This window comes from Chiloscyllium punctatum, chromosome 39, assembly GCF_047496795.1.
Source record: "Chiloscyllium punctatum isolate Juve2018m chromosome 39, sChiPun1.3, whole genome shotgun sequence".
NCBI lineage: Eukaryota > Metazoa > Chordata > Chondrichthyes > Orectolobiformes > Hemiscylliidae > Chiloscyllium > Chiloscyllium punctatum.
In genome coordinates, this window is record NC_092777.1 from 46,285,790 (window position 1) to 46,299,237 (window position 13,448).

The 13,448-nt window shown below is 38.2% G+C and overlaps 1 protein-coding gene across 3 annotated transcripts in view; it reads right to left on the reverse strand.

Moving 5' to 3' along the window:
- LOC140464232 (platelet-derived growth factor subunit A-like) overlaps positions 1-13,448 on the reverse strand; it is a 90,695-nt gene extending 77,247 nt beyond the window's left edge. For 2 of the 3 annotated variants that reach the window (XM_072559076.1, XM_072559074.1), the window contains exon 1: positions 13,264-13,448. In XM_072559076.1, the coding sequence (XP_072415177.1) occupies positions 13,264-13,356 (93 nt within the window). In that variant the 5' untranslated portion in view covers positions 13,357-13,448. Of the gene's footprint in view, positions 1-10,938; positions 10,991-13,263 lie in introns of those variants that run through there. The other variant, XM_072559075.1, reaches the window with a different exon arrangement.

Below are 13,448 nucleotides of genomic sequence, written 5' to 3' on the forward strand. Positions count from 1 at the left end.
AAAGGAGAGTGCTGATTGGTTGGCAAATAGTCTGTTTGATAGAGGCTTTGCTATGGAGAAAGTACTGGTTAATGATGACTGACATTAATTCCCAGGCTTTGTTTACATTTTAAACCAGGCTGGATGACTCTGACTTTTCAAAGCATTGCCCTGAGAAAAGAATCGGAAGATGACAGTCACCTGCTTTATCGAGTTAAAGCATACACAGTGTTCTGCAAAGCACAGGGCCCTTTATATTAATACATGTAGCTTCCTGCAGATGCAAGTGCCCATACTGTGAGCCCGACACACAGGTGATATCGATTGTCAGCGTAATACTTCACACACTCACGATTGATTTGCAGATGTTTTCCAATCACAGCATCACATCTCCTGTTGGAGATTGTGTTGTGTGTGTTGCAAGTACAGGCTGGTTTGGTATAGTCAGTACATTGCTTGTGAACAGCTGCATGTATACTCTGATATTTTTAATTTATCTGCCAGTCTTTGGGAGGTATGATCTCTATAGCCAGCATCACACTGGCACAGAAATCCCTATATCATATTACTCATTAGTGTGTTTGACAGAATTTTTTTGGCTTGTTGACAGCATCTAGTTAGGGACAACCACTCATTTGATACTGCGTTGTAGTAGAGTGAAACAGCTAACTTCCCCTGTTTCTCAAACCTTTGAGACACCTATCCTTCAAGGTAATCTGAGTAGAATGTTATGTTTGGTTCTGAAAACAACACTTTATAAATATAACAACATATTTTTGTTAAAGTGCACGTACTCAAAATTTGGGCAAAATATGTCAAAGCCCGTAATTGACCATAGGAAGTAACAATTAATACAAATTAAAATAAAACATTTATCAGCACTTAGCAAGGACAGCGCTAGCAATGCAATTCCTTTTTTTTTGCCAAGTCTCTCAGTCACAAACATATTCTCATTGTAATTCTTGCACCTAGTCAACAGAGTTACTGTGTTCCAACATCATCTCTCAGTGTACAGTAGAAATCTCATCCCTATCCAGTCTCAACCCATTTGCTGAAGCACTCTTCTCCATCTAAGCTTCTTTTTCCAGTTCATAAATACAGCCTCCCTGCAATTATTGAATATAAGCAGGCTCCCACTCCCTACTTCAATTATCCCTCTTGGCCCTAATTACAAAGAAATATTACAAAGATATGCCCATTTGGTTTTAGTAGTACCTTCCTTTTGACAAACCATTCAGCTCTACATCCTGTCTTTCAGTACCATTCTTAGCTCCGTTTTATTGTAGATGCTCCAAGGGATTCTTGCTTCTGTATGGGAATTCTGAACCTTAAGATGTTTCTTGTTCACAGTGTCTAATCAGTCACCTGAAGAAACAACGGTGGGAAGCAGGTGATGTGAGTTGTCCCAAGGAAAGGTGCCAGGTGTTGATTTCTACTCAACAAAACAGACAGGTAAACAATTCCCAAAAATGATTATCTTAGCTTTTGGTTGGCTGGCTTCAACAATTACGCAATTCACTACAATCATATACTGCCAGATTCTTAGGGTATTTCATGCAGAAATCACATGGTCTCACCTGTAAACTGTGTTTATCATTCAATTTTTCTCTCTTTGTAATTCCCTCCACACTGTGTGTGCCGTTGCCTGATAAAAATCACCAACATGCAGAGCAGGACCAGCTGCTCCCAACCTTCTGACAAATTACCCTTGAGACAACCTGTTAAGTGTAAGAATTGGCTCTGATCTTTATTTTTCCCCCTCAGGAAAGAATTCACCTCCCTGGATGCTCAGCCAAGATCAGGGAGTCAGAGTGCCAAACCTAAAGAGTCCATTCTGTACAAATATTAAGTTAATGGCTTGGTAACAAGTAAATCTGCTGTAGCATGGCACAGTAGGTTTCAAGCTCATCAGTTTACAGCTTATTAGATTTCTTGCAAACCTCTAGCATAACATTTATGTAGATTGGACTTCTTTAGCTTTCATCAAAATTCTAGAAAGTAAGATGGAGATTAGATTATTAAGCAACAGCTAAATTAAGTACTAAGCTTTAATTTGCAGGATCTTTCAGTTACCTGAACAAATAAAACGCTCTTGAAGTTTACACTGTCTTGATAGACACTAAACTCATTTTAACTCTCATTTCATGATTCTGTGAAACATTACATCAGCTTTAAATGTAGAGTTGGTTAAGCGCCGCAGATTCAGTGTACCGTACCATCCAATAATGGGAATGTGACAGAATCACTAAAGGAGTACAGCACAGGAGACCATTCAGCCCATCATGCCTGCAGCAGCTCAATAAATGAGCATTATTACCTAGTGCCAATTTCCTGTTCTTTTGCCATGCCCTTGCACATTATTTTTATCCAATTAATCACACAATGTCCTTTTCACTGCTACCACATTTCCAGGTAGTGCCTTCCATACCCTAACTGCCCATTGAGTGAAAAAGTCTTTCCTCACTTCACCCTGGCTTGTTCAGCAAATCACTTTAAATCTATGTCCTTTTTTGTTTGTTTTATGAGTGAGAACAATTTCTCCTGTGTATTCTATCTAGCCCATTTATGATTTTGAAAACTCTTGATCAGGTCTCCTCTCAGCTGCCTTCTCCCCAAGGACAACAGTCTCAACATATTCACTCTATAATTGTAGAATATGCTTTTATCTTGCAGCTACTGAGTTCCTACTCTCAGTCACTGTCATGTGGGAGGTGCTAACTAGAAGTCATGGAAGAGGAGAAATAATTAGAAGATAGTCACCCCAGATCATGCTTACATGCTTCTCATCTGCTAGTTCAGACCGTTACTGGCAGAAGCCCAAGACAAAATAGACCCTTTCAATCTCTAGGTTTCCATTAATGTGAAGTAGAAACCCCCATAAAGAAAAGGAGAAAATAAGGTTGCAGAAGAGATTTGCACTTTCATCAAAATAAGAAGTAGCTCATACACATTCCACAAAAGCCTAGAGTGAGCCATTTTTGCACCAAATAATTTTTTTATTGCTTAAACTTTCACCTCGTTTAGTATTTTTAAAGGAAGAGTAAAGTTCAGGCAGCACATTAAACTAGACATTGTAGGTGAAGGGATCGACAAATTCCAACTTGTCTTACTGCAACACTGAAGAGGTGACAGAGAAGTAAAGAACTTTAATAGATTCTCTTCTGCTGTAATTCCCCAAATAAAGTCTTGCCACAAAGCTCAAACTGCAGCGACATGGAATCTCATGATAGTGTAGATACAAAAAGGGACAAAGAGTAGAAAGACCAAACATTAAGCAAATGGGTGCACTTGAAATATAAAAATAGGTTTAAAAGTCAAATGGTGTTTAAAAAAGGCGATGCGTCTCCAATTATCACTGAATACAAATATTCCTAAAGGTGGCTGCTGTTCTGCTGTAGATTACTTTTCACAACTTGGGCATCTTATATAGATGACAAAACAATAACATCTAAATCCTACTGAACTTTTTTTTCAATTTCCTTTCCATGTCTATTGCTCTTTAAAAACTACTGTGTTACAAATATGTGCATGCATGTGAGTGCTTCCTCTGAGAGGTGGGAGCGAGTGACAGTGAAAGAGAATGGAGGTCAGGAAGTTTTGAATATTTTTAATGATGCAAAACTTGTCTATATCACGTTGGCAAACAGATCATTTGTCTTTTACTTTATAATCGTCAGGGACTCATAGCTCTGCCTGAGAGAAGGCAGAGGAAAGAATTTAAAGGCCATTTATATAGCACTTTTCACAATCACCAGACAACTACAGTCAATAAGATTATCACCAATAAATCCTATAAAGAATTCAGAAGAAATATCTTGAACCAGAGAGTGTTTATATGTGGACTTGACAGCACATGAAGCAGTTGAGCTAAACAGTTGAGATCAATTTAGGAAAAAAGCTAGCTTAGAACATTAGGGAGACAAGAATATGCTGAAGGGTTATGTGGAGTTGAATGGGAGTTGGTGAAAAGCCAAAACACCACCTTAGCCAATTTGGACTGAAAGAATTTGGAGCACAGAAACAGCCCTATTTAATTCTCGCAAAGCACAGCTGTAGTACCAGCAATTGAGGGTTCTACAAAAAGTACATTTTTTAGAAAAAGAAAATATGCATGTTGGCAACTGAGCAAAATTCATAGGAAAGGTCATGGTGTTCAAAGGAAGAGACAGCAAGTCAGAGAGATGAAATAACAAGTGTTGGGGAGGACAAAGGCAAAGTTCCACATAAAGGAACAGTTTGAAACAACACAAGAACAGTAGGAGGTTATAAGAATGGAAAGTGTTGCCAGTAATAACAGAGTTACAGTCAACATTTCTTCACCTCTATCTTGCCCTGCCCAAACAATTCAGCCAAACCACAATCCCACAAAACTGGAATTAACTTAGGCCTTGTTATTTTTCAAGGCCATATTTCAGCAGACCTAATTTTCCTGGGTATGTTCTAATCAAATCTAAATGATAAATTATTCAACAGAATATTTAAATATTTAAAAATGAACAAAGAGCAGGAATAGGCCATTCAGCCCCTCAAGCCTGCATTGCCATTTAATTAAAACGTGGCTATTCTAAATGTAAACTCAAATCCACTTTCCTACCTAGCCCCAAAAATGTGTCACCCTCTTGCTTGCCAAATATCTACACATTCCTGCCATTAGAAGAATCAAAGTAAGGGCATTCTTAAGATGGAAATCAGGAGCGCAAACTGGAGTGTAAGAGATTTAGAGGTGATCTGATAAACGTTTATAAAATAATGAGAGGTATAGAAAGAGTTGATGGTAGTTGTCTTTTCCCTAAAATGGGGAATTTCAAGTCTGGGAGTAGACTACTAAGGTGAGTGGAGAGAGATTTGAAAAAGACATAAGATGCAACTTTTTTTATACAGAGGGTGGTTTGCGTGTGGAATGAACTTCCTCAGGAAGTATTGGATGTAGGTACAATTACAATGTTTAAAAGACATTTGGATAGATACCTGAATAGCAGAAGTTTGGACGGATATGTGTCAGGAGCAGGCAGGTGGAACTAGTTTAGTTAAGACTTATGTTCGACATGGACTGGTTGGACCATAGGGTCTGCTTCCGTGCTGTATAACTCTATGACTCTGACTCTGCTTCCACTGCCTTTTCAGGAAGACAGCGCCAAAGACTTGCAACCCTCTATGAAAAACAAATTTGCCTCATCTGTTTTAAATGGGCAACTCTTACTTTTAATGCAATTATACTTAGTTCTAGAATCATCAATAAGAGGAAACACTCTCTCCAGATCTACCTGCTATGATCACTTAGGATCTTAAATATTTCAACAAAGCCTTATTTTTCTAAACTTCAGCAGATATAAGCCAAGCCTGTCCAAGCTATTCTCACAACACAACCCATATATCCAAGGTTTTGTTTGGTAAAACTTCTCTGAACTGCTTCCAACACATTTGCATCCTCCTTAAATACATTAACCAATATTATACACAGTAATCCAGATGTGGTCTCATCAATGCCCTGCATAAGTTAAGGATAACCTCTCTACTTTTTGAATTTGATTCCCTTCACAATAAATGATAACAATTTTTTAGCTTTCTTAATTACTTGCCATACCTGCATTTTAGACTTTCGTACTTCATTCACTAGAAAACATTCAGATCCCTCTACATCTCATAAGCTTTGCAATCTCTCACAATTTAGATAATAGGCTTCTTTTTTATTCTTCCAACCAAAATTGACAATTTCACATATTCCTACATTATACACCACTTGTTTGGCCTTTCTCCACTCATTTAGCCTGTCTATATCTTTTTTTACCTCATTCCCTCTTTGCAATTTACTTCCCTTTCTATCTTTATGTCATCAGCAATTCAATTTGTATTCTGTAACTCTTCCCTCATGGACTGTTTATCATTTCCTGTCTAAGTACCAATTTCTTTTGCTTTGTCTCTAGTCTTTATTTTGCCACATCTTCTCAAATTTGATCCTTTTCTCCTACGATTTAGTTTCAAATCCTCCCTTCTTCCCAGTGATATTCAGGCAAGAACATTGGCTCCAGCACAGTTCAGGTGGAGGCCAATGGTGTAGATTCTACCTTCCCCAGTACCGGTGTCAGTGGCCCATGAATGCACCTTTCCCATGTCAGTCTTGAGGCATGCATTCATCTCTTTAACCTAATTTGCCACATACTAATATATACTTGGCTCAAGTAATATTCTTGAGAGATGGCCTTTGAGGATATGCTTCTTAATTTGGTGCCTAACTCCTCATACTGAATACGCAGAATCTGTTTTTTGTTCTGCTGACGTTGTTGGTTTCTCATGAAATAATACACGTTACGTAGTAATAACGGTTCAGATGTTACCAAGATATTTTCAATATTTTATTATTTCATGGGATTTGGGTGTGACTGGAAAAGTCAACATCTGTTGCCCATGCCTAAGTGCTCTTGAACTGCATCGCGTGTGAGGCCATGTTTCAGAAGGCCATTAATAATAGACTATATTATTGTGGGTATGGTGTCATGTATCGTCCAGACCAAGTAAGGGTGGCAAATATCTTTCCCGAAAGATCATTAGTCAATCAGACATGCTTTTACAACAATGATAGCTTTGTAGTTACCATTACTGAAACTAGCTTTATATTCCAGATTGACTGATTTAATTTAAAATTTCAATATAATTCAATCAATTCACATTCTGGTATTATACAGACCATGTAAGTGTTTTACAGTGTGGTCTGAGCTCTCCTGACTCCTTGATTCCATGGACTTATAGTTTAAAAAATCTAATGATAGCACACATAGAGTCATTGAGTCTCCCATGTATGCAATAATGAATAACAAAAAAGCCATTGCCCTACTGGATGTAATCTATAGGCCTTAAGTAGTGGTATGGAGCTACAGCAGCAAATTACAGAAAAAATTTGCAAGTATTAAAAACAGTGATTTTGGAGGACATCAATTACATTAATATAGACAGGGCGAGTAACTGAATGAATAACTGTGAGTACAAGGAAGTATTACTGGAGCTAGTGAAGTGGGACAAATGAAATATGCTTCAGTGGGAAGTATTTGGTGATCGTTATATTAGGTTTGAAAGAGTTACTTGGAAAGGACTTGGAACAATCAAGTGTGAAAATACTTATTTGGAGGATGGATAGCTTCAATGAACTGAAAAGTGATCTCACCTTGGTGGACTAGAATTAGAAATTGGTGAGCAAACAAGCGAATGAACATTGGGAGGTTTTCAAAGAGGACATGTTCAGGTAGAAAGTGCAGTCATTTACATGAGGGAGGAAGGAAATGCACAATAGATTACAGTTCCCCACGTGATGAAAAATACAGCAGTTAAAAGATAAATGTAATGTTCATAATACAGTAGAAAACCAAAATGAATATGGATAGTATAGAAGAGGCCTACAAAAGAGACTGAAGACATAGGCAATATCCTTTTGGAGACAGAGGGGATGATTGAGTCATTATATGAGTACTTGGCATCTTCCTTCACAATAGAAATGGATGTTGCCAATCTAGCCATACCAGAGAAAGCAGTATTGATATTGAATAGGATGAAAACAGATTACAAGTAAGTACTTAAAAGATCAGCAGCCCTCAAATTAGAAAAATCATCTACTCTGGATAGGATATATTTCAGGCTGCTGAGAAAAACAAGTGTAAAATTGCAGATACACTGTCAAGCAATACTACAGGAAACTGAATAAATATAAATCTTTATTTGAAGTACATACAAAATGGAAAAAAAGGTGCTTATTGAATTGATAGAAGGAAAAGGAGAACAAAATATCTCCGTGTACACACAATGAGCATTGGCAATCCCAGAACATTTTGCTGCATATTAACTGCAGTAACCACATTAATAAAGAAAAGCTTAAAGGTAATCTGCTTTGAAATAATCCAGATGAGATCCACTGTCCTACAGCATAGAGTTTGTTATCTGCACAGCAACCACAGGGATCTTACGTGAATTCTGTAATTTGTTGGCACGTATTCACACGTCCTGTGTGGGAGTAGGTTTAGGAGCATGCAGCATGTGTTGTGATGGTCCTAAGCAACAAGAATATTAGCTGCAGGTATGAGCTAATACCTGTTTCTGTATTTCAGAAAGAAATACCTGAAACTCTGCCTTTGTGTCATCAAGGGCTGCACTGCAATCAAAGGCACTATTGTCCATCTGGAATACATTGCAAACTGTTTTTAAACAATCTTTACCTCAACTTTATAATCAATATCACAAAATGGCTGGCACTGAAAGAATCAGTCAGTAATAAACTAATTCTTTGATGGATTCATCCTTCTTATGAAAAATTAAGAAGTAACACTTTTGTTTATAAGCCCTGGAGAACTGAAAACGCAAGTAGGCAATTATCATGGAGTTATAGAGTCATAGAGGTGGATAGCATGGAAGCAGACCCTTTGGTCCAACTTATCCATGCCGACCAGATATCTTAAATTAATCTAGTCCCATTTGCCAGCATTTGGCCCTTATCCTTCTAAATCCTTTTTATTCATATACCATCCAGATGTCTTCTAAATGTTGTAATTGTACCAGTCTCCACCATTTCCTCTGGCAGCTAATTTCATGCACACACTACCCTCTATGTGGAAATATTGCCCCTTAGGTCCCTTTTATATTTTTCCCCTCTCACCTTAAACCTATGCCCTCTAGTTTTCGACTCCCCTACCCTGGGGTAAAGATTTTGGCTATTCACCCTATCCGTGCCCCTCGTGATTTTATAAGGGTCACCCCTTAGCCTCTGATACTCCAAGGAAAATACTCCCAGCCTATTCAGCCTCTCTCTGTAGCTCAAACCTCCAACCCTGGCAATATCCTTATAAATCTTTTCTGAGCCTTTTCAAGTTTAACAACATCTTTCTTATAGCAAGGAGACTAGAATTGCACACAATATTCCACAAGTAACCTAACCAATGTCCTGTGCAGCCACAACACCACCTCCCAAATACAATACTCAGTGAACTGACCAATAAAAGCAGGCACACCAAATGCCTTCTTCAATATCCTGTCTACCTGCAACTCCACTTTCAAGGAACTGAGTTCAAGGAACTCATTGGGTAACTAGCCATAACATTCCAATAGAAAGTAAAATAGACTTTCAACTTTGTCCCCATAAAATCGTTAGTCTGGGGACTGGAAAATGTACTCACCTCACATGTGCACTGCAGTGCAATGTGAATCTGAACATTGAAACGTGTTACAATTTCACAGTTGAACTGTGATTTAGCAGGTCAGACACTGAACTCTGTGCAACAAGGTCCCAACATAATGTTTTCCATTGTGAAATAAAATTTATTTCAATTTGTGGTAAAACCAAAGTTTCAACATCTACTTGGTGGGTTTGGGAAGAAGCTCGGAGATGGTAATTACTGTAAACTTGTGCAATTTAGTTATTAAATATGGAATAACTCCATCCATTTAACATGAACACAACAGCAGCAACGCCACTTAAAAAAAATCTATGGAGGTTTGGTATTTGCTAAGGCTGCAGTAATAACTTTGATGGAACCCATATAATATCTTTAGATAAAATATCACCCATAGAGAGGCCTACTTAGCCCACTTTGGATGAAATTTAAAGATCTTTGACACTTTTACAAAGATAATTTAATAGCTTAAAGAAAATGTATTAAATGAAAGTACGCAACAAGATTGGGTAATTCACCATCTGATTGTTGAAAGCAAAACTACGTGGATACCTAATGTTTTTAATACTGTTAGTCATAGTTCTATTATGAAAACTGGAGTTGATATATAGTGACCTCTTTATATTATCTATTCCATCAGATTGATTTTCTCAGGCTGTGTAAACTTGTGGCTCAGAATGGGTTGTTAACATGTGAGCGGTTTAACAAAGGAATAGGTAATGAGCCAATGGTTTAGTCACAGAGTCGTAGAGATATACAGAATGGAAGCAGACACTTTGGTCCAACTCATCCATGTTGACCAAATATCTTAAACTAATATAGTCCCATTTTCCCAGCAAATATACAAATTGGGATGATAGTTTCCATGATGCCCTTCTCCTCCAAATGTCACATGCTTACACATTAACACATTAATTAGATAACTCACGATTGGAATAAATAGAATGATACAACATTGCTGCATTTCCTTGATTAATGCCCATCACATACACCAAAAAATTTGAGGGATATTCATTCCAATTAAAATACCCTCTAATATCACGGTAAGTTTTAATTACTGGAGGACAATTTCTCTTGCACAACAAAATATGTAATTTAATGCCTTTGGATTTCAAAGTAAAATTTAAAAAGTTAAACATCTTAAAGAAAATGTACCTTTTCTCTCTCAATACAATCTTACTTTCCCTCTCTATCTTCCTTCTATACTTGATTTGGCATTGAAGTCTTTTTTTAAAAAGTATCTGAAAAGAACTTTTTATGACCACCAGATGTCTCAATGTGCTTTACAGCCAATGAAATGTTTCTAAAATATAGTTGTCATGTAGAAAATGTGGCCTGCAACATACATACAGCAACATCCCACAAACAACAACATAATTTTCTTTTTTCCAATGTCAATCAGAAAGAAATATTGGCCAGGTCACTGGGAATAATAAATCTCTTCTTTGAATAGTACCATAGGAACTTTTACAACCACTTGAGAATCCAGAAGAGGCAATGGTGTGATGTCCAAATGAAGGCATGATATTCCTCACAGTAAAGCAATCCCTCAGTACTACAGTTAAAAGTCAACCTAGATTTTTGTGCTCAAGTCCTGGAGTTGCATTTACGTCTGGAACCTTGTAAATCTAAAGTGAGTGTGCTACACACTGAACTGATACTTGAACTAAAACCTCTTAGTTTAGATTCAGCATTCATTTACAATTCTTCAGTCATTGATTAAGAAATTACATGCTTGGGTTTCCTGTACACACAAGCCCAAAGTACTCTGCAGCAGGCACAGACCTTTATTAACTCCAATACTTACAGCAAGATCCATTGCAAAACCCAATGAAAATCTATGACCAAGTGACTGGCATAGTTGCTTCTCCACAGAGAAAATTCCGGCCTACTGGTATCCTTAGTGTCTATAGTTAACAGACAGGAAATACAGAGATGTGGTAAGAAATGGATCTGCTGCCAATTTCTTTTTTGCATTTCAGTGCAGCATTTCACCTCCATTTCATCTGAAGGTTCCACCCGAACCCATTTTCTATTAACTGAAACATGAATGTTAACTGAGACTGTTATTTGAATATCATTCTCCCACACCCAAACACCATGCTACTTTGCCTAGAAACCATCAAATGTTAATCATCGCTCTAGCTTCCCAGTGCAACATTGTGTTCATTGTCATTACAAATCATCCCTCACAGTGCTGCATTGTTACTCCAATATACATTATCCATTGTACAGCAGCAGAACTCATCACACTTGTCTGTACATCTGTGATATGCATCAGTATTAATAACTTTCAATAGACATTGGTTATGTTTTCTTAATCTGAATTATCACACACAGCATTGTGCCAACATATAAACAGGTAAACTGCATTCCTCACCTCGAAGGATGAATCAAAGGTTCAAAGCACAGTAAACATTATAGTCTTTTTCTTATTTGAAATATATTCTCATATCTTTCAGTTTCTCCTGTTAGAACATGAACACTAACTTCTATATCCATGAATTTAGATTACCAAAGTGACTGCACATCAATAGGGTTTCATTGGCTGTAAAGCATTAGGAAGTACTAAGGTGGTGAAATGTGCTGTATACTCTTTATTTCGCTTTGTGTTGCATTCTACCAATGCCACCACTTGCTCACAATTGTTTTCTACTAAGGGCCTACTTACAGCGACAGTGAAATAAACTTTAATACTGGATCTCCTACCGAAAGTGGAATCAGAGGCTGAGGTAGATTTTTTTTAATTTCAAAATATACTTTATTCATGTAAATAAATCTTTGTTACTTGTACAATTTTCCATGTCATTCATAGTTATATACATTGCATTTCTTAACATTACAAAGAACAAATTGAATTAATCAAATTCACAGTTATCCTATTAACAGTTACATTAATTAATTATCCAGTCTCTTGGTATTTGGCTGTGGCTTCAGCGGAACCCACCTACTGAGTGGGTGCCCTGCAAATGAAACTTCTTTAACCCCCAGCTTATTTGGTTACCATTGTCCATATGACTGTCCTGTCTCTGGGGTGGCTGTCTACATCCCCAAGGTAAGCACGAACTGCTGGACCTTCGCTGGGCTGAGGTAGCTATCCAGCTCCTCACTGGGGTCATTTACCCGCTCTGGTGTCATTGAGCCAGGGCAAGGGTCCTCACTGTCCAGTTCTGTGTCTGACAGTGGGACTGTCAGAGGATCGCAGCTCTCGGTTGCCTGTAGTTGTGGGGCAGTGGGTACCTCCTGGTTCTCACTGGGTGGAGGGTGGACTTCGGGGGGTCCGTTGTTTCCTGGTTGAGAGGAAATGCCCTCCTCTTTACCGACGGCGCTCTGTCTCTTCTTCTGGTGGTGATGACCTTCTGTGCGTCCATCTTCCCCCTCCGAAGAGCTGGCCGTCCCTCCCTCGTGCAGCTGTCTTTTCCCCCTTTGCTGGGAGGCTTTGGGGGCCTGGCAAGATTTCCTCTTCCTGTTTTTAACAGGTATCCACTCCTCCGCCTGCTTGATTACCTCCTCCTCCTCCATTTCTTCCATCTGCCCGGCTAGAGCTAGGATCAGCTGCTGTGTCTCTCCGCTGGCTGCCGCCTCCTCCACTCCAGCCTGTTCTTCTTTCTGGGTGCTACCAGACTCCGTTTCCTTGCTCTCCGGGTGGACCTTACTGGTCTTTGGGGGTCCACGGCTCACATTGCCACCTCTGAGGTAGATACCCATCATGAAATGATCCTGGGATCATTTTCGGATTCTCAATTTCATGACTTGGCCATATACTGACCTTGAACATTCCCAGTACCATATGCATGACTGCATTCAATCCTATCCCTCTCTTATTCAATAAAAGCAAGAGATAAATTGAATATCATGCATCACAGATGAAGAAGTGCTCTGTACAATACATGCGAATGGAATAGAAAATTACAGGCACATCTGCACACAATAAAACAGACTATAATTTGCATAAATCAAAACATTGCAAATGATTTGCTTCTATTGGAATTGAATATACTGTAAATACAACTATATTTAAGAGTTGTGCAACAATTAGCATTACGCTACTTAAACCAAAAGAGTTGGTGCTGAGACATGCAAAAATTCCAAGACATTACACACTGTTAGATCTCAAAACAGTATTTATTACCTCAGAGATGACAGTCCAGAAACAGAAGAGAGATAAGAAAACAAGAAGCTGAGATTTCATGTTGCTTTCAGTTGTTTTCTGCAAAAGATCCATTTACTGCGACTATGTGATGAAGAACTGAATTATAGTCTAGTTAATTACAGGTATTTAGTCCTTTTTTTCTGTGCAGCCCAGCAATGTTTGTA